General features: G+C 40.8%; 2 protein-coding genes across 2 annotated transcripts; both read right to left on the bottom strand.

The window, feature by feature from the left end:
* Positions 1-2114: 2114 nt before the first annotated feature.
* Positions 2115-2714, bottom strand: LOC140183492 (uncharacterized). Its single transcript, XM_072231940.1, has one exon. The coding sequence runs from the start codon at positions 2712-2714 to the stop codon at positions 2115-2117; it is 600 nt and encodes a 199-aa protein (XP_072088041.1).
* A 156-nt stretch (positions 2715-2870) lies between these two features.
* LOC140183491 (uncharacterized) lies at positions 2871-20039 on the bottom strand. Its single transcript, XM_072231939.1, has 5 exons — positions 20009-20039; positions 19637-19785; positions 4338-6050; positions 3709-4238; positions 2871-3489 (listed from the first exon to the last, which is right to left on the bottom strand). Exons 1-5 carry the CDS (start codon positions 20037-20039, stop codon positions 2871-2873), a joined length of 3042 nt encoding a protein of 1013 aa, XP_072088040.1.
* Between the last annotated feature and the right edge of the window lie 1731 nt (positions 20040-21770).

The following is a 21770-nucleotide window of genomic DNA, read 5'->3' as shown; positions in this document are numbered from 1 at the left end:
AAGTTGAAGGGGGAACTTGAGGCTGCCGAAGCTGCGAAGGAGAGGGCAGTGAAGTCTTCTAAGGAAGCCGGGGCGGAGATTCTCCGTCTTGCCGGGGTTGAGACTTTGCTTCTTTCTCAATTGGCAGAGGAGCGGCAGCGGGCTTCAGATGTGGGTTCTCAAGCTGCCGTTCTTCTCGCTGAGTTAGAGGCTCTGAAGGCCGAGGTTGCTGCCTTGAAGAGGGAGAAGACGGGGTTGTTGGCTGACGCTAAAGATGCGATTGCTGCTACCGAGGAGACGATGAAGGCACAGGCCCTGGTGCTGGCTCCGGGCGTGGACGTGTCTGTGATGGGAGCGTTTAAAACCGTTCGTGACAGCCGGATTGTTGACCTCGAGTAGCTTTTTTATCTCTCTAATTTTTATTTTGAACTTGTTTGTTTCTGAATATGTTGGATGGCCAAGGGCCGTGACATTGGGAACCGTTTAATCATATTTTCGGCCGTCCGGGCCTTTGTATGTTCTGTATTATGGTTTTTTCGGCCGTTCGGGCCTTTTTATATGTTTTGAGCTATTCCGTTTGTTTTTTCATTTCCTCGGACCGTCGTTTGGTCGGGTTTTTGTGGATATCCGTGTGTTGGGCCTGGGGGGTGATCAGTCCCCCAGTCGTGGCCGTGTCTTTTGTTCCGTATTTTGGGACGTGTAAAAAAGTAGAAATAGCTTTTAATGGAATATTTATTGAATGGTTGGGCCTCATTAAAACCCTCCGTTAACGGCGAGAAAGAGTACCCGAGATTAAAACTTAGATGCGAAATCCCTTTAAAACCTTGGAAATCTGGGAGGAGAAAAAATATAAATAAAGTATAAAAGTAGAAAAGGAAAAAATAAGGGGGGCGACCTATTTAGGTCGGTCTAGGTGTAGTATCGTCGCAAGTTGGCGGCGTTCCATGTCCTCGGGACTTTGTCGCTATTGAGCCGTTCGAGTTTGTACGCCCCTTTTCCGATTACAGCTTTGATTCTGTATGGTCCTTCCCAGTTGGGGGCGAGCTTTCCTTCTCCTGGGGTCGGGGGACCGATATCGTTTCGTCGTAGGATGAGGTCATCGGCCGCGAATTCTCGTCGGATGACGCCGTGATTATATCTTAAGCTGATTCTTTGTTTGAGTGCTAGCTCTTTGATGTGAGCTATATTTCTTTCTTAGTTAATGAGGTCTCGTTCTGCTTCTTCATCGTTACCTCCGACCGTTTTTCTAGGGCTTGGGTCTCCGATTTCTACTGGGACGACTGCTTCTATGCCGTATGTTAATCGGAAAGGCGTTTCCCCCGTGGTCGTTTGTGGTGTTGTTCGGTATGACCATAGGACTGACCCTAATTCGTCTGCCCATAGTCCTTTGGCTTCGTCGAGCCGTTTTTTGAGTCCTTTGATAATTATTTTGTTTGCGGATTCCACCTGTCCGTTTGTTTGGGGGTGTTCTACCGAGCTGAAGTGATGGGATATGTGTAATCCTTCTAAGAATTCTCTGAATTTTTTGTCGGCAAACTGGGTTCCGTTGTCCGAGATGACGACTTCGGGGATTCCGAATCGGGTGATGATCTGCCGCCAAACGAACTTCCGGCACTGGGTCGCCGTTATGGAGGCCAGAGGTTCGGCCTCGATCCATTTGGTGTAGTAATCTATGGCGACAATGAGATATCTGAGTTGGCCGGGAGCTGTAGGGAAGGGCCCGACGAGGTCGATCCCCAAGTGCCGAACGGCCGTTCTGCCGATATGGTGCTGAGTTGGTGTGGGGCGGCTTGGTGGATATTGGTGTGTCTTTAGCATTTGTCACAGCTTTTTACTAATTGTATGGAGTCTCGAATGATTGTGGGCCAGTAGTAGCCAGCCCTGATGATTTTTTGGGCTAATGTTTTGCCTCCGACGTGGTGACCGCAGCAGCCTTCGTGGATTTCGCGGAGTATGTATTCCGTGTCCCCGCGTTCGACGCATTTGAGTAGGGGTTGCGAGAAACCACGTTTGTATAGTTGTCCTGCTATGATGGTATAGTTGGCGGCTTCCCTTTTTATTCGCTTTCCCTCTTTCGGGTCTGGGGACAAAGTTCCGTCGAGGAGGTATTGTAGGATAGGGTGCGTCCAGGACTCTCAATTTGAGGACCTCAGATGGGCGTTGACTGTTGTTGATACAGAAGGTGACCTAACGACCTCCTGAATTAGCGATTTGTTACCGTGTCCCGGTTTGGTACTGGCTAGCTTGGAAAGTAGGTCTGCCTTGGCGTTTCGTTCCCTAGGAACATGTTGTATGGTAATGCTTTCGAACCCTTCTTTTAGTTTGTTTACCTTGGCGAGGTACTGTTGGAGCAGGGGATCTCGTGTCTGGTAGCTTCCGTTGATTTGGGAACTGACTACCTGGGAGTCGGTATTTACCTCTAGGGCCTTTACTCCGACTTCTCGGGCTAGGGTCAGGCCTGCCAAGAGGGCCTCGTATTCTGCCTGGTTATTTGATACTGGAAATTCGTATCGTACTGACTGTTCAATTGTGATCCCGTTTTGGTTTTCGAGTATGATTCCGGCGCCTCCGTGAGTGGAGTTTGACGAGCCGTCGACGTGCAGTTTCCATGGTTCGGGGGTGGGTTTTCCCGGAGTCATTTCGGCGATGAAATCGGTCAAGACTTGTGCTTTGATAGCGTTATGGGGTTCGAACTTGACCTGGAATTGGGATAACTTGATGGACCATGCTAGCATTCTTCCCGCTAGGTCGGGTTTCTGTAATACTTGCTTGACCGCCTGGTCGGTTCGGACCGTCACGGGGTGAGCTTGGAAGTATTGTCGCAGGCGCCGGGAGGTTGTAAGGAGTGCGAAAGCTAGTTTTTCTAAGCGTGAATAGCGGGTTTCTGCATCTTATAAGACTTTGCTTATGAAGTATACGGGTTTTTGCTCCTTTTTCTCGTCTTCACGGATGAGAGCTGTTGTGAGTGCCTCTTCCGTTATGGAGAGGTACAGGTAAAGTGTTTCCCCTGTTTGGGGTTTGGCGAGAATTGGTGGTTCCGCTAGGACCCTCTTGAAGTGTTGGAATGCTTCTTCGCACTTCGTCTCCCATTTAAAAGGGGTCCATTTTTTCATTAGTTTGAAGAAAGGGATTGCTTTTTGGGCCGATGCACCGAGAAAGCGTGATAACGCGGTCAGTCGGCCGGTGAGCTTTTGGATGTCTTTAAGGTTTTTGGGACTTGTCATCTCGAGGACGGCACGACATTTCTCCAGGTTTGCTTCAACTCCGCGTTGTGTAATCATGAAGCCGAGGAACTTCCCTGCCTCCATTCCGAAGGCGCATTTTGCCGGGTTGAGCCGCATTTGGTGCTTTCGTAGGGTGTTCATTATGACCTTGAGGTCATTGGTTAGTTGGTCACCGGATTCAGTCTTGGCGAGCATATCGTCTATGTAGACTTCTAACTTGTTTCCGGACAGGTCTCGAAAAATCTTGTTAACAAGTCTTTGATAGGTGGCTCCAGCATTTTTCAAGCTGAAGGGCATTACTGTGTAGTAGTATGTTCCGTCTGGGGTGATGAACGCGGTTTTTTCTTCGTCTGGTCGGTGCATCGGGATTTGGTTGTAGCCGGAATATGCGTCCATAAAGCTGAGGTATCGGTGGCCGGATGCTGCGTCTACTAATCCGTCGATGTTTGGTAGGGGGAAGGCGTCTTTCGGGCAAGCTTTGTTGAGGTCTGTGTAGTCGACGCACATTCGCCATTTCCCATTAGATTTCCGTACTAGTACGACGTTGGCTAGCCAGGTCGTGTAGGGGAGTTCCCGGATGAAGTTGGCTTCGAGTAGGGCTTTGACTTGTTTTTTGACTTCGGCGGCTCGGTCTGGTGACATTTTTCGTCTCCTTTGTGCCACTGGCTTAGGTTGGGGGTCCACGGCTAGATGGTGGGACATTAGGTCGGGGTTAATTCCCGGCATATCGGCTGGTGTGAATGCGAATAAGTCTCTGTTCTGTTTCAGGAGTTGGGAGAGTTCTTCTTTGAGGTCGTATGGGAGGTTTCTATTGATGAAGGTGTATTCCTCTCTGGTTGGCCCTATTTGTAGTTTTTCCATGTCTCCTTCTAGTTCTGGCCTAGGTTGGCTGTCTTGTCGCGCATCTAGGTTGGCTAGGAATATCCCGGCCGCATCCCGGGATTTCTTTCTTAGGGCTAGGCTGGTGTTGTCGCATTCGGCTGCGACCTCTCGATCTCCGTAGATGGTACCGACGGAGCCGTCGTCGGTTCTGAACTTCATGAGGAGGTATTTGGTAAAGATGACTGCAGAGAAGTCATTGATTGTTTTTCTTCCGAGAATCACGTTATAGGCTGTGGAGTCTTTTAGGACTACGAATTCGGATAAGATTGTCTTTTTCTGATTGCTTGTTCCTATGGTGATGGGGAGGGTAATTGAGCCATCTGGTTTGAGAAAGTTATCACCGAGGCCCGTGACACCGTGGCGGTGTGTTTGGAGATTGTTGTTGTGGAGCCCGAGCTTGTCGAAGGCTCCTCGGAAAAGGACGTTGGAGTTTGCGCCGGTGTCTACCAGTATCCTTCGTACTAGTCCTGTTCCAATTCTGGCTGAGATGACGAAGGGGGCATCTTCGGCTGAGGTGCCGTGTTGGCAGTCCTCTGGCAAGAACATTATCATATTGTCGGCCGTGGCGATTGGGGATTGGTTTCTGATAGCCATTACCTTGAGATCTTTTTTCATTGTAAGTTTTGATTTGCTCAGTATGTCCTTGCCTGTGATGACGTTCACTATGATGGTCGGGTCTTCCTCCGGGCTCTCCCTGCGGGCTTGCTTATGAGTTCTCGGGTTACGCCCTTCCCTTTCCGGCGACTTGTCCCTCTCCGCGCGTCTCGGTTCTCTGATGATTTTGGTAAATTCCGGGAGTTTGCCGTCTTGTATGGCCTGTTCAATAGCGTCTTTAAGGTCGAAACAATCTTGTGTTTTGTGGCCATAACCTCGGTGGTAGTCACAGTAGAAGGTTTTGTTGCCTCCCGTCCTTTCTTTGAGTTGTCGGGCTTTTGGAATGATGCCTCGATCTACTATTTGATGGTATATCTCCGTAATAGGTGCTGTTAGGGGCGTGTAATTAGAGAATTTGCCTATTCTTGGTGGCCGGTTGGTTGGCCTGGGGTGGTCCCGTTGATTCTCTTTGGGTGTTGGGTTATGTCGGGACGCCGAATTGTCGTGCTGGGAGTTGGCGTGCTGCCGTTTGTTGGCAGCGACGACCTGTCTGACTTCTTCATCGTTGATGTAGTCTTTGGCGACGTTCTGGATTTCGTGCATGGTCCATACTGGTTTAGTAGTGAGGTGCTTGCGAAAATCTTCATTCATGAGCCCGTTAGTCAGGCAAAGGCTTGCAACGGAATCCGTGAGTCCATCGACCGTTAGGCATTCATCGTCGAAGCGGTCGAGGTATTTCCTTGTGGATTCTTCTTGTTTTTGTGTGACCCCTAATAAGCTGATGTGGTGTTTGGCTTTGGTGATTCTGGTCGTGAACTGGGCCATGAATTTTCGTGCTATGTCGTGGAAGTTGGCTATAGATTCGTTCGGGAGGGCGTTGAACCATTTGATCGCTGGTCCGGCAAGGGTTATCGGGAAGGCTCTGCACCGGACCGCGTCGGCCGCTCCTTCTAGGTTCATTCTGGCTTTGAAGGCCGTTAGGTGTTCCTGAGGATCCTTGGTTCCGTCATATTTCATGTCGGTGGGTTTGTCGAAACCTTTGGGAAGTTTTGCCCTTAAGATTCTTTCTGTGAAGGGTGTAGCTCCCATTATGGTGTGGTCGTTCCTAGTTCGTTTGGTGTTTCGGTATCTCCGATCCTCGTCTGAGTCGTGTTGATGACTTAGATCTCGGGAAGCGCTGCGGTGGTGTTTCTTGTTGTATCGCCGTTCCAGAGATTTTTCGTGGCGGTGGTCGCGTGAGACATTGCGACCGTCTTTCCTATCGTGTTGCCGGGTTGGTGACTTGTCGCGGTGGGATCTTGACCTAGAAGTCGCCTGGCTTCCGTGTTCGTTGTTGTGCTTTTCTCTGTTGGTCAGTTTGCCTTCAAGTTCCTGGACCCGGAGGCAGAGATCCTGGATGATCTGTGCTGCTTTGTCCCTAGCTTTCTCAGGATGTCGTGGGTCCGTTTCGCCGTGTTCGTTCGTGTGGTGGATAGTACTTGCTATTCTTGCTTGGTTTATGACTTCCCGGTGTTCCGGGCGACGCGTTGGGAGTCATTCTGCCTTGAGGGATTTTCCTCTAGGACGCCCTCCATCCAGTTCGACTGTCGCAGGTCCCCACAGACGGCGCCAATGTACAAGATGTCTCTGGTACGGGTTGAGAGGAGGATTGGGAACCTGCTGGTCGAAGCGGATGTCGGACTATTCGGGTAAAGCGGCGGGGGAGGGGGGAGGGGAGGTGCCTGCAAAGACACTCCGACGCTCAAGTCAGAATGGATCTAAGAGGTATAAGGTGTCAGGAATGAGTGAGTACCTGGAGGGACCTGGGTCCTCTTATTTATAGGCGATGATAGTTATTTTATCTTATCTTGTTTGCCCAAGATAAGGGAGGTGTTTGAATTCGAAAGTTGGTTAGAAGCTCTGAAGGGCCGGTTCTGGGCCTTCAGGTTGAAGCGGGTTGTACCCGAGCAACCGGGTATGAGGGCTGCTCCGTGCACAGGATCCGTGGGTCAGATCCGTAACAATACTGATTGAAGGCTATTGTAACAAGTGATACAATGCTGCTTGCAAGGGAATAGCCTTGGCAGAGTTCTGTCAGCTTGTCGAGCTTGCTTGGTTTATGGAGCCGCGGCTAATGGGATAAGGAGTTACAGTGCAAATCCCCAACTGGGTTTAGGGAGGTGGACTCCCTTTTTTTTTAGTTTTTTCTTTTGGGTCATCAGTGGTAGGCTCCTTTATAAAATAAAAAAGCATTTTATCTGTATAAAATTGTTTGAAGTATTTTATTCAATTTTTTGGACTAATTTTAACTTTTATTGATTATAGTAAATTATATTTGTTACTTTTATTTTATAAGCTTTGTAAGTCTACCGTTTCTTTCGATTAACAGATAATAATGTTTTTTCTTCTTATATATTGTGCATTTTTTATTTTATTTTATATTTTTGTTATTCTTTATATTCTTTGTATTATTTATAAAATATTTATTTTCATCCTACTATATATAATTTTTCATTTTTATTTTTTTAAAATTAAATTTGTAACTTATTTTTTAGGTCCTATTGTGATTAAAATATATTTGTTTTTAATTTTATTCCTCATTTTTTATGTTATTGACCTTATTTCTATAAATAACTTGAAAAGATTTGGTGATATAAAGAGAAGGATTATGAGGTTTAATCTAAAATTTTTAGTAAAAGAATTAGATATCTATTTTTTAGACTTTTGAATATTGTAGTATTTTAATTTATTATAGAAATAAAAAATACTTTATTTTTTGAAGCTTTCTTTTTATTCAATTTTAATTTTTATTTGTTTAACCACATTTTAAAACTACAATGATTGTGATTATGAAATCGAACTTATACATTATGATTGATTTACTAAAAAAAGAAAATACAACAAAAGTACTTGCAAAGTTAAAAGTTTTCATATTCGATAACATACAAAGTTAAATGACTATTTTGTTAATTACATCCTTAACATATCATTTCATTTTACCGTTGATTTTTAAATATATTTCAATTACATCAATAGAATGAACAACAACAGTTGTGAATAATTAATTATATTAAGAGTTTGATTTGACTAAAATAATATTAATGTATTTCATAAATAATGAATAAGGAAATAAAATAAATAAGTTTAATTTAAATTTTCTCTTACTATTTTCTATCCATAAAAAATTAGAATGTGCATTATATCTTCTTTCTCTCTCTTTTGTATATCAGTTATAATTTTTGTAATTTTTGTAATTTTTTATTTAATGTATTTTTATTTTGTCAAAGTTTTTTATGATTTTGCTTTATGTTACTTTTTCTATGTCTTTTGATTAGCAGTTCTCAATTAAGGGTATTTATATTTTGTTTATTTAAATTTCAAATTTTCTGTAATATTTTTTTTAAATCTTGATTAATAAATTTTTCTACATAATATTCTTTTGAAAATTTTTTAATAAAAATATATCCTAATTTTTTTTATCTTTTATATTCATCGAGTATATTAAATTTTGTATTTGTAGTATATTTTTATAGATTATGCGGATAGTCTTTTCTGTCTTCTTCTATTTCTTTTAATTACTTTTTTTCAATCTTGTTTGTGTTTATTTTTTTTTTACTCTCTATATTAATTATATTTTACTTCGTCTGTGCCTCAATCTCATGGTTATTTTTTAATTGTATAAAATAAAATAGTTATAATATGTGATATTAATTAATCATTGTTATAAAGAAACACTAACTGCGACTCATTTAGTGTTTTACCATTTATCTTCCATTAATATTGGCTGTCAGATAATAAATTAAAAGAAATTAATTTTTAGCAAAAATTAAAATGACTAATTTTAAAAAACTAAATAATTAGAGATAATATTAAAGAATTGAGTATAAAGATCAAAAGATTAGTCAACATAATTTGACCTCTATTTAGATAAGGTTGTCGATTCATGAACCATTCAAGTTTTAAATTGAAAATTTTAATGCGTAGCACAGGAGAATGTGTTAGTGAACCCATGTCGGTTAAGCAGTTGATACACTAAGCAGAAAAAGTAAAGCAAAGCATAATGATAACATACATGAAACAATCGCATGTTTAATTCATTACAAAATTTAAGTTCATAATTAATCACTCATTATAATATTTATATATTCCATTTTTATTATGTTTATAGGTGTCGGTTTACAAGACTCATCTTAGTCTGGTACCCAATTTATTTATTAAACAAATATAAAAAAACTAGCCTACTATAAAAACTATGAAAAACAAGGGTAAAGACCATTACTGATATATATGTTCGGGAAGACAATTGGGCCATTCTAAGACAAAAGGATAGAATAGAAATTTTACACTTTCAAAGGACTCCATTACTAGAGCACATGCAAAGAAGTTCAAAGAGAGCTTTGCGAACTTGGCGGCACTTATGTATGAGGAGTTACATCAAGTTCTAACGAAGGGAGAAAGGACAAGGTCCATTGGACTAAGTCAGGACAGTAAAAAACCCAATAATACTTTTTAAATTCAGTGGGAGGCATAATTTATTATTAATTTTTGAATTTTTAAGCCTTTTATTTTAATTTGTTTTGCTGTTAGAATTTGTTGAAAGATTTGATTTACTTTTGATTTACTTAGTAGTATTTTTAGGAATTTTAAATTCAAATCAAATATGATCTAATCCAAGAAGATCAAATCTAATTTAAATTATGTTATCTCATCTTATCTTTTAGTTAGTTTGTTAGGGGTCTATTTAAACACCTTTGGTGAGATAATTTGGAAAACTTTTGATGAATAAAATTTTTAGTTGCTTTTATGCACATTTTTATTGTGTGATTATGTCAAGTAAGTGATTTGCTTCGCTTGTTGCATGAAGAAGATTGAAGGATCCAACCTAAAGTGAATCTGCATGGTAGTTTCTTTCAAATTTCAGCCCTTTGAACTAGATTGTCAAGGACAAGTGTTTTGAAGGTCTAGTAAGGAATCCCTTCCAGAGTGACCTAGGTTGCTAAGAACAGGTTTCTTAGAGGTCTAGTAGAAAAATCCTTATCTATCTTTTTATGTTTTCGCTGTGTCTTTTGGGGTGTGTCTTTTCATGCCAATAATCCTTTTTTTGTCATTCTTTTTATTATTCTCCGCTTCCAACCCTTCCGTTGGGACTTTGATGCGCACGGAAATTGTGTCGAAAGAGAATTTCTCAATGAAGTTGCCTTGCAAGTATAGCTCTACCAATAATAATCCTCGAGGATCAAATTTAGAAAGGAATTGGTTGTCACAAGTTCAACCCCAATAAAGTAACCGAAGTATTCAAACCTCGGGTCATCTCACAAGGAATGGGCAAACATGTGCTTCAACATTGGTTAGAAATCCGGAGTTGTAAGTCATGAGAAAGAAAGTAAACTAAGAATCTTAGCAAACAAGTAATCTAAAGTGCAAGGGACTAATTCAAATAACTAAGCAAGATGTGAGCAAATTCAAACTAAGAAGACAACATTCAATTTAATTCTACTCTCAACTAAACAATAACTATAACTAAGGCAAGGCAATAAAAGATTTTTGGTTTTCCAAATAAGAATGATAAAAACAACTCTTGGCTAGACATGGAAATTGGGGTCACTATCCTTGTCTAATAACCATATCTTGACAATTATGAGGAGCCAAACTCAAATAATCTACTTCTATACTTGAAGTAAGTTAAATGGGTTGGTCAACATCCACCCATAAGGTCTAACCTCACTACTAATTAACCTAGTAGTAGGCTAGTGTCAATGGCTATCAAATTGACCACTAAGGGTTCCCAAATCATCAAATCCATTAGACCCAATGACTCAAGTTTACCCAATTCCCTAGGCCTAAGCCAAGAGTAAAAAGAACTACTCCATAATCAAGGTAAACAATTCATCGAACACATGGTAAGCATTAACAAAAGACATGATCAAATTACAATTGGATTGAAATTAACAAATACCCACTAACAAATATCAACTTACAATCACTCAAACAACACAATTAATCATAGGAATCATCAATGTAACATCAACAAGTCAAAATTCACAACATTCATGCAATGGGTATAAAGTGGCAATTGACAAGAATCCATAAACTAACACAAGATCTAAGCAAAATTATATTAAGGAATTCAAACTAAACAATTAAAACTAGTAATTAACAAGATCTAATTCAGAGTTTAACAAGGGAAGATCAAATTAAAGCTAGATCTAGAGAAGAACAAGGGTTTCTCTCTCTAGAAGAACAAAAAACCCAAAAAACTAGAAAATGTGTCTTAGTGTAAAATGATTGTTCCCTCATTCTCCTTAGCATCCTTGGGCCTTTTTCCATGCAGAAACAGCTTGAAATTGGGCCTAATGAGTCTTAAAAATCGCCAGGCACGATTTCCTTTAATGATGGATTGCTTTTGTGATCCACACGTGCGTGCCAAGTGCACGCGCGCATCGGTTGGAATTCTCTGACCTGCGCGGATGCGTCCATCCTTGCGTGCCACTTCCAGCTATCCTCATCCACGCGTGCGCGTGGTGTGCGCGTGCGCGTCGGTGCTGCAGTTCCCAAAATTCAAATCTTTATGTTCCTTCCTCTCGTGCATGCTTTCTTTCTCTCTTCTAGGCCATTCTTACCCTATTAATTCTGAAATCACTCAACAAATACGTCACGGCATCAAATGGAAAATAAAGAGGATCAAAATATAGCAATTCTAAGGCAAAATAAGCATGTTTTCTTTCATGGAGCATGATGAGTGGATAATTTATACGCTTTTTGACATTATTTTTAGGTAGTTTTTAGTAGGATCTAGCTACTTTTAGGGATGTTTTCATTAGTTTTTATGCTAAATTCACATTTCTGGACTTTACTATGAGTTTGTGTGTTTTTCTATAATTTAAGGTATTTTCTGGCTGAAATTGAGGGACCTGAGCAAAACTCTGATAAAAGGCTGACAAAGGACTGCTGATGCTGTTGGAATCTGACCTCCCTGCACTCGAAATGGATTTTCTAGAGCTACAGAACTCAAAATGGTGCGATCTCAACGGCGTTGGAAATTAGACATCCAGATCTTTCCAGAAATATATAACAGTCCATATTTTATTCCAAATTAGACGACGTAAACTGGCACTCAACGCCAGTTCCATGCTGCATTCTGGAGTCAAACGCCAGAAACACGTCACGAACCAGAGTTGAACGTCAAAAACACGTTACATCTTAGCGTTTGAAGAATTGATGATTGATAGTTTAGAAGTTATAGTAAACTCTCGTTGTAAGTATAGTTACTAAACCAAGCAATCAACCTTTCTTACAAACGTTTGGTTGTCACAAGTAACAAACCTTTTAAAATTGATAACCAAGTATTCAAACCTCGGGTCGTCTTCTCAAGGAATTGCAGGGAGGTATGTTCTTATTATTGGCTATGAAAAAGGTAAAATTGGGGGTTTTGGAAATAAGGAAGAAGTATGACAAGTAATTCAAATGACAATTAAAATAAATAAATAACTATAAAATAAACTCTTGGCAAGATATGAAATTTCGGAAGTCCTATCCTAGTTACTCCTATAAGAATGGAAGTTAATCCCACTTAGTTAACATTTGCATCAGTGATGAGAGAACTTTTGCGTGGTCTAGAATTCAGAATAAATTTCCGTTGCAAGTATAGCTTCTAAACCAACAAAAATCCTTTCATACAAACGTTTTGGTTGTCACAAGTAACAAACCCCTAAATAAATTGATAACCGAAGTATTTAAACCTCGGGTCATCTTCTCAAGGAATTGCAGGGAGGTATGTTCTTATTATTGGTTATGAAGATTGTAAATTGAGGTTTGAGAATGAGGAATGAATATGGCAAATAATTTAAATGGCAATTAAAATAAATAAATACTGTAAAGCAAATCTTTTGGCAAGGTGTGAGAAATTAGAAGTCCAGACTTAGTTATTCTTATCAATAATAATGAAAGTTGAATCTTAATTTCACTTAGTTAACCTTTGCTAAAGCAAAGGAAAGTCAAGGGACTAATTAGTTTTACCTTCGAATCCTATTTATTTCCTAAGAAAAGGTTGGGATTATTGAAGTTCAGTTCAATTAGCAAAGATAACAGTTATCAATTATGTTGAGCTAAGATAACTCCCGAGTTACTGATTTCTTAACCAAGACCAAAAGGAAGGAAATTAAATCTACTGGAATAAGAATGTCTTCAGATTGAGAATAATCAATGACAATAATAAAGAAAGCAATATTAAACTGAAATACCTCAAATAACATTAATTCAAAAGAGTAATCTGTAACATAGAAGAATTCATAAACTAAATTGAGAAAGCAAGTAATGAAAAAGGAATATTGAACTTGGTAAAAAGATAATCCTTGAAGCAAATAAAATCCTAAATCTAAATCCTAATCCTAAAGAGAGAGAGGAGAGAACCTCTTTCAAAACTAGATCTAATTCATGGAAAGTAACTAAAATGCGAGCTCTCCCTGAATGGATGCATTCCCCCACTTCATAACCTCTGGTTTATGCCTTCTGGATTTGGATCTTGGCCAAAAAGGGCTTCAGAATTCGCCATGAGTGTTTTCTGCAATTTCTGGTGCGTGGCCTCTGTCACGCGTCCACGTGAGTCACGCGGTCGCGTCGATTGGAGTTTTCCTTATCGCGCGGTCGCATCAGTCATGCGGCCGCGTCATAGGTGTTCTTCTTTAGGTGCACAGTCGCGTTAGTCATGCGGCCGCGTCGCTGCTTCTTCGTGCTTGGCATGTGACCGCGTCGTCCATGTGGTCGCGTCGCTACCAGTTTCTTCAGAAACTCCGTTTTGTGCTTTTCCTTCCATTTTTGTATGTTTCCTTTCCATCCTTTAAGTCATTCCTGCCTTAGAAGATCTGAAACTACTCAACACACTAATCACGGCATCGAATGGAAATAAAGGTAATTAAAATAATTAATTTTAAAGCATAGGAAACATATTTTTCATATACATGACATAATAAGGAAGGGGAAGTAAAACCATGCAATTAATATGAATAAGTGGGTGAAGGATTGAATAAATCACTAAACTAAGCACAAAATATATCACATAATATGAGTTTATCAACCTCCCCACACTTAACAATAGCATGTCCTCATGCTATATCCAAGGTAAAAAGTAAGGTTGAAGTGGTGGAATGCCATGCAATGCAATTCTAATCTAAATGCAACTACCTAAATGAGTCATGCAATTCTAATTTTATTCACTCATATATAAAGCTTACATGTAGTTAAATCAATTCACATTCTCAAGGAATCATATATACATAGCCAACCTTAGATAATGTTAAAGCACTTTTACACTTGAGATGGGAAGAAAAATATTTTATAAACTTGCAAGACAATTAACAAATTAAGCATAGATATATGTTGATGAGTTATTGAACCCTCACTGGATTTTGTGTTTACTCTCTAATCACTCAGTGTTTATTGGGTTAATCACTCTATTCTTCTTTTTATCCTTGCTTTCTATAACTTTGTTCTTCATCTAACTAATCAACAATCCTAAAATATAGACATACAAAGATCATGAGGTCTTTTCAAGGTTGTAATGGGGCCGAGGTAAAGGTAAGGGTATATGTATAAGGCCAAGTGAGCTAATTAAGTGAATCCTTGATTAGTCTAAGATCTCACCTAACATACATATTTTATAAAGCAAAGCTTCTTTACCTATTTTCCCATATTTCCCACTTTTTATGTTACATGCTCATGCATTAGTTTTAATTTTTGCTCCATGTGCACTTGCTTTAATTTGCATTTTTTTTAAATGCACATGGTAATTAATTATTTTAATTTCACATGAGCATGCTTCCCAAAACATCTTTATTGTTTTCAACTTTTCTACCTTTATTTCTATCATCCATGTTCCCATAAAGTTTTCCCACACTTAAACAATTACACAATTTCTGTCTTAAGCTAACCAAGGATTCAACTTGGGATTTTTTAATTTGTTTTTCTGCTTAAGGCTAGTAATGTGGTTATAAAACAAGGGGGATTTAAAAGCTCAAGGGGGTTAAGAAGGATGGCATAAAAGGTAGGCTTTATTTTGGATAAGTGAGTTTTAATAAAAAATGGCCTCAATCCTATCTTGGTATGTATCTATATTCTATACTGGACATATAGATTAAAGCAAAGTAAAGAACATCAGAAAAATAAAAAGAAGGGCAAACACACAGGAATGAAATTTATGGTTTGAATGTAACCATACAATTAAGCTCAAAACTCACAGGCTGTGTGTTCTCTAACTCAAACATCATATATCATTCATATATGTCATGCAGGTTTAGCTAAAAATTCCCATTATTCTCATAAAAAAATTGTTTTGGGTGGCCTTTAAGGTTTTAGTGTTTCTCCTTGATGAAATGTTGTTAACTAACTAACATGTAATGCTATATATACAAGGTGTGTGGATTGTTTCTGTTGAGGTCTCTAGCTTAATCCTTTTCTTATTTTCAATCAAGTCAACTATCATATACTAAAAAGGGTAAACTATACTAATTAATCCACTTAAAATATAACTAGTAAACTAATTGCAAATCAAGCTAAAATATCTAAAATAGTATACATACAGCTCAAAGTGCAAAATGCAAAAAGTACAATAAAAAGCAAAAAGAGAAAAATATGCAAAAATACAGAAAATGAACAAAATAAGAGAGAGTTTGTAGTGGTTCACCAAAATAAAGATATGCTAGAGATGGCAACCTCCCCACACTTAAAATATAGCATCGTCCCCGATGCTCACTTAAGCAGGGTCTGAAGGGGTGTCATCACTGGGAGGCTGGGTAGCTGGAGTCTCTGTGGTGGTGGTCTGAGGATCTGGCTGCTGTAAAGGAGGGGCTGTCTGAATTGGGATCTCAAGGTCTGCAGCCTGAATCTGAGGTGGGTCCTTCTGCTGGGGTGCAATCTGCTCTGAGCTAGCCTGCGCAGCCTGTGGGGGTGCCGGCTCCTCGTGATCGAATGCCTCCGCCTCAGATGTATCAGAAGGGGTGTCAGGCTCGGAGGGGATGTCGCCGCCGAACCGGATCATCAACTTGAGGTGCTCATAGCGTCGCTTGCTGTGACGCTCCATACGGTCCAAGTGGGCGAACAGTCGATGCACCAAATGGTAGATAGGCTCATGAGTAGCTGGAGGAGCAATGGGCGGGGTAGGTGCAGTAGTGGAAGAAGAGGGGGCAGCTGAAGGTGTGGCTGTCTCATCTGAAGGAGTAAGGAAATCAGGTCTGTAGCCCAAGGCCAGAAAGTTCCTGCTGTGAGGAATAATCTTCCTACATTCTGCAGCAGGTGGCCTCTCATCAGTATCCTCTCACGGTACGTCAGCTCGACGTCCGAGCTGGGTAATCAGATACGGAAAGGGGAGAGTGCCTCGGATGTGGACCCTGGCCATGTAGGACCGGATAAAACGTGACAGGTACAGGTCCTTACCCTCCATCACACACCAGAGGAGGGTGATCATGGCAGCAAGTATCACAGTCTCATGGGTACTTGGCATAACAAAGTTGCTCAGGATCTGATGCCATAGCCGAGCCTCATCATTTAAGTAAATTCGCTTGATACCCTTAGGCATGGTGGTGTCCTGACCCAATTCCCATGGAACAGTCGGGTCAAGGGCTATCCTTGCCTTGACAGCATCCCAATCAAACCTCATGAAGCGCATGTCCTCCTCAGCCTTGTGGTAACTGTCATGCTGGTCGGACTTTGGTGGAAGGTGCAGAATATTCTCAATGACCTCTTCAATGACCAGTATCTGTTTCCCTCTGAGGTGCACGGCATCCAGAGAAGTCTTGATGTAATTGCAGTAAAACTCTCTAACCCAGGAAGCATTTACCTCAGTCAAGTTTCGCTCTAAGAAGAACCAGCCTCTCTGTTTGATCTGATCGGAGGTGTACTGCTGTAGTTCTTCTGGGATTTTCAAGGTCCTCTCCAGGTACATATTTCTGGAGGTAGCAAACTTAGGAAACTTCAGCTCAAGTACCGGTTTGCAAACTTTATGGGATCAGTAGCAGGGAGTAGCTGGTCAGCCTTCTCCTGCGCGGTAAAGTGTTTCTCCCGCCAGGAGGCATCATGCATAAGATCTATGATAGATATAGATGAATCTCCTCTTTTGCGTTTGCCAGTGGTAGCCTTTCCTTTTCCCTTTCTTTGGGAATCTGACATCCTGAAAAACAGAAAACCAGGATATCATAAAAAATAGGAAAACAAAAAGACAAATAGTCAAAAGAGACACAAAGTGGCAAAGGAGAATTAGAATGAGGAAAATGAGTTAAGTAAATGTGCAGTAAGGATTGTATAGGAGTTAAAAGTTCGAAAGGAAGAATTGACAATCCAAAATGTAATAGAAGGCATGTTAATTAGAAAAAAGTATCAGTATGCCATGGTTAGAAGGTTAAAAGAAAGTGAAAAACCAGAAGAGATGTTTTAAAAGGTCAGTTTGCTTAGAATTGAAAAAGAGTTTAGGAAGGTAAAATGAGTGAGTTAGTGAAAAATGGGTTAAGGTAAGTGGCATAAGGATAAGTTCCAAAGTAACAAGCATTCATAATTAGAAGCTATAAGTAACTCATAACCAAACAAGGAAAATAGGTTGATGATGATTCAGATAGATATAGAAATAGCAAAAATTGGAATCAAACATCAAAAATGAAATTTATGAACCAGGAGATCAATGAGAATAAGAATACGTTCCCTGGCATTCATGAATTGGTTTGGGGGAATCTAAGGAAAGCACAGTTGAAAATGCCAAAACTAAGACAAGAATGGAAACATTTTACAGAAAATTGGGCAGCATTTCGGCTAAAATTGGATTATCCCAGAAAATAAACAGCAACAAAACAATTCAGATGAAAAATAAAACATAGCTGCAATCACATATAAGGAGTATGAACATGAAAAAGGCAATGTAAAAAGCAGCACGAAACAAGAAAGTATAGCATATGAACAATAGCAACATCACAGAAACATCAGAATTGCAAAAATAAAAAAGCAAGAAACACGAACAGCGCAATTATTAGGCCTAAATCCACTAACCACATCCTAGGCTACCTGACAACCTAGAATCCACTACAACATGCATATCTAACTAGCCTAATGATAAACATAAACAGAAGAAATATGGAATTAACTAAGAATGATAGAAGGGTGGCGTTCTACGGAACCTGGTAGGCGAATTAAGGAGAGTGGGGCAGAGAGGTGACTGGGGGATAGTGGTGGTGGCGTCTGGCGCGGCGGAAGAGGGTGGCGCGGCAATGGTGGCTGCTGTTTGGGGATCAGCGGTGGTGGAGGGAGAAGGGGAAAGAAGAAGAAGAAAGAGGGGGAAAGATGAAGGGGGTGGCTTGGCGGTGGGTTCTGGGTGGTCGACGGGGGCGGCGGTGGCCGGTGGTGGTGGCTGGAGGTTGTGGGTGGTGGCTGTGGAGAGAAGAAAGGAAGGAGAAGGGTGGGGGTGACGCGAATGGGTAGGGTTCGCATGACTGGGGGGGTTAGTAAATTTGAATCCACGCGATCGCGTGAGGCACGCGGTCACATGGCCAAGGTGAAATGGGGGTTAACGCGATCGCTTAGTTGACGCGATCGAAGGGGTTGGTAAATAATGAATGGCGCGATCGCGTAGGCGACGCGATCGCGTAGGCGACGCGATCGCGTCGCTGGAAATCGTGCAAAATGCACAATTCCAGCGTCGCTTCAGCGCAACTCTCTGTATCCTTTGGGGTGGTGTGCTATCCACGCGACGCGATCGCGTCGCTCACACTGTCGCGTGGGATTAGTGTTGGTGCATGTGACGCGATCGCGTCAGGGACGCGACCGCGTGGTTCATTTTGTGCGAAACGCACAATGGCCACATGATTCCAGCCCAACTTTCTGGGTGTTGGATCTTTACGCCGATTTCCAGGTCACGTGATCGCGTGGATGACGCGGTCGCATGGAAGGTGTTTTGTTGTAACTGACGCGATCGCATGATCGATGCGGTCGCTTCGCACGCCTTCTTCTTTTTTTTCCGATATATAGGTATGTAATTATGCAGTATGCAGTGCTAAATGCAAATGTTATGAATAACATTCAGGTTCAATAGAAATAAATAATATAAAATAAACAAAACGAAACAAAATGGAAATAGGAGCGATCATACCATGGTGGGTTGTCTCCCACCTAGCACTTTTAGTTAAAGTCCTTAAGTTGGACATTAGATGAGCTTCCTGCTATGGTGGCTTATGCTTGAATTCGTCCAGAAATCTCCACCAATGCTTGGAATGCCAATAGCCTCCGGGGTCCCAAACTAGGCATGTGAAGCTTCTGAGCAGCTTCAAACAGATTTTCAGGCTTGCGGGGTGATGAATATCAGAATATATTCCAAGATCCCAAACTTTGGTTCCAAATCCGCTTTCGTTTTGATTTATACTTTTCCATCCGGGCGGTTTGGAAATTAGATTCTCACCAAGATGACCAAATGTTTTCTGAGATCCATTTGATTGAACATGATACCAATCTGTGCACTTCGAGTTGAAGCGTGGAACCTTATTGAACCTTGTATACCAGCTCTGAGTGCGAGCCATTTCCCTTTTACTCTTAAAGCCGCAGAGAACTCTAAGCTGGCCATCTGTTTCAAGTAAACCGTATTTAAGTGGAAAAATAAAGATAAGAGTCAAGGATTTTACCCACTTGAAGTTTGTGTTGGTTGGTAGTGGCCTTGGGATCAGTGTTTTTAATGGTTCTGCAAGCTTTACTCCCTTGTGGTCTTCAGTGAATTCCTCCGCTTCCTTGCAAACCTTTTCCATTCCAGCCATGTCCTGGTCAAAGTCTTCCATATCTTCCTCATCACTTGACTCATAATTAGGAGGTTGAGAAAAGTCGACCTCTGCATCATCTTCGTATTCACTTGGAGAAGATTCTTCTGTCTCAAAGAATTCACTTGCAGGTGCAAGTTCATCACTAGGGGGACTTGACTGGTGACTATCATCATCAAGGAAACATGCGTCTTGAGTTACTCCGTCCAGTTCTTCATAAGATATCTGCATTGGAGGCTGTGCAACCTCCTCTTTAGCGTCAATTGTAACATCCTTGACGGAGTTCTCCACAACTCTAGATTCAGGTGGTGGTTCGGTATCTCCTAAATCTTCAACCAACTCTTCTTCTTCTGCAATGATAGTACCCTCTACTTGTTCCAGTATGAAGTTATGCTCTATGCTGTCCACTGGAGTCTCTAGTGTCTTTTTTGTGCTGCGTTCTTCATTAGATTCTCCACATGAAGCCATGGGAGTCTGTTGAGTGTCTGAACGTTTGGAAGATAATTGATTTATTGCTTGCTCCAGTTGATAAAGGGTTGCACTGAACTGGTTTACTGATTCTTCGAAGCGAACCTGTGATTCTTGGCTCGATGAATGTGAACATGGTGTATAAGGGAGTGGTGGTTCTTGGGAGTAATTGGATTGGCGTTGGGGCGGATAAGGATCATATGGTGGCGAATGGTGAAAGGAAGCTTGTGAGTGTGGTGGTTCGAAATTATATCGAGAGGATGGTCTCTGAGCACAGGGTGGGGCTTGTTGGTAGTTACAAGGCGGTCCATCAAATCTATCAGTTGGGCAAGCATTGTAAAATGGTCTCTGTCCATGATATCTAGGAGGATGTTGTTGCCTAAAGGGTTGATCGGATCCTTGTGGCTCCGTCCATCTTTGATTGCTTATACCTTGATGCATAATCCTGTTATAGCTTCCATTCCTTGCAATAAAATTAGAACCAAACTCAAAGCGAGAGGGGTGAGAATTCATAATAGATACCAGAAATAAGAGGGAAGAGAGAAAACAAATAAACAAGTAAAAGAATTTTTTTTTGAAAAATATTTACAATAACCAATAATAAGGCACACGTTTGCAATTCCCCAGCAACGGCGCCATTTTGATGAGAGAACTTTTGCGTGGTCTAGAATTCAGAATAAATTCCCATTGCAAGTATAGCTTCTAAACCAACAAAAGTCCTTTCATACAAACGTTTTGGTTGTCACAAGTAATAAACCCCTAAATAAATTGATAACCGAAGTATTTAAACCTCGGGTCGTCTTCTCAAGGAATTACAGGGAGGTATGTTTTTATTATTGGTTATGAAGATTGTAAATTGGGGTTTGAGAATGAGGAATGAATATGGCAAATAATTTACATGGCAATTAAAATAAATAAATACTGTAAAGCAAATCTTTTGGCAAGGTGTGAGAAATTGGAAGTCCAGACTTAGTTATTCTTATCAATAATAATGAAAGTTGAATCTTAATTCCACTTAGTTAACCTTTGCTAAAGCAAAGGAAAGTCAAGGGACTAATTAGTTTTACCTTCGAATCTTATTTATTTCCTAAGAAAAGGTTGGGATTATTGAAGTTCAGTTCAATTAGCAAAGATAACAGTTATCAATTATGTTGAGCTAAGATAACTCCCGAGTTACTGATTTCTTAACCAAGACCATAAGGAAGGAAATTAAATCTACTGGAATAAGAATGTCTTCAGATTGGGAATAATCAATGACAATAATAAAGAAAGCAATATTAAACTGAAATACCTCAAATAACATTAATTCAAAAGAGTAATCTGTAACATAGAAGAATTCATAAACTAAATTGAGAAAGCAAGTAATGAAAAAGGAATATTGAACCTGGTAAAAAGATAATCCTTGAAGCAAATAAAATCCTAAATCTAAATCCTAATCCTAAAGAGAGAGAGGAGAGAACCTCTCTCAAAACTAGATCTAAATCATGGAAAGTAACTAAAATGCGAGCTCTCCCTGAATGGATGCATTCCCCCACTTCATAACCTCTGGTCTATGCCTTCTGGACATGGATCTGGGCCAAAAAGGGCTTCAGAATTCGCCATGAGTGTTTTCTGCAATTTCTGGTGCGTGGCCTCTGTCACGCGTCCACGTGGGTCGCGCGGTCGCGTCGATTGGAGTTTTCCTTATCGCGCGGTCGCGTCAGTCATGCGGCCGCGTCGTAGGTGTTCTTCTTTAGAGGCATGGTCGCATCAGTCATGCGGCCGCGTCGCTGCTTCTTCGCGCTTGGCATGCGGCCGCGTCGTCCATGCGGTCGCGTCGTTGCCAGTTTCTTCAGAAACTCCGTTTTGTGCTTTTCCTTCCATTTTT

This window comes from Arachis hypogaea, chromosome 3 (assembly GCF_003086295.3).
Source record: "Arachis hypogaea cultivar Tifrunner chromosome 3, arahy.Tifrunner.gnm2.J5K5, whole genome shotgun sequence".
Lineage (NCBI taxonomy): Eukaryota > Viridiplantae > Streptophyta > Magnoliopsida > Fabales > Fabaceae > Arachis > Arachis hypogaea.
The sequence above is the reverse complement of the archived record's forward strand: the minus strand, read 5'-3'. Positions and strand labels throughout refer to the sequence as shown.

What these genes read in the sequence shown, in the direction of transcription:
- LOC140183492 (XM_072231940.1), bottom strand. Translation starts at nt 2,714, where the DNA reads ATGCTAGCATGGTCCATCAAGTTATCCCAATTCCAGGTCAAGTTCGAA.
- LOC140183491 (XM_072231939.1), bottom strand. Translation starts at nt 20,039, where the DNA reads ATGTTCACATTCATCGAGCCAAGAATCACAG. An exon ending in CATCGAGCCAAGAATCACAG is followed by an intron (nt 19,786 to 20,008) that starts GTTCGCTTCGAA and finishes CTATCATTGCAG; the next exon opens with AAGAAGAAGAGTTGGTTGAA. An exon ending in CTTATGAAGAACTGGACGGA is followed by an intron (nt 6,051 to 19,636) that starts GTAACTCAAGAC and finishes CTCCGGGTCCAG; the next exon opens with GAACTTGAAGGCAAACTGAC.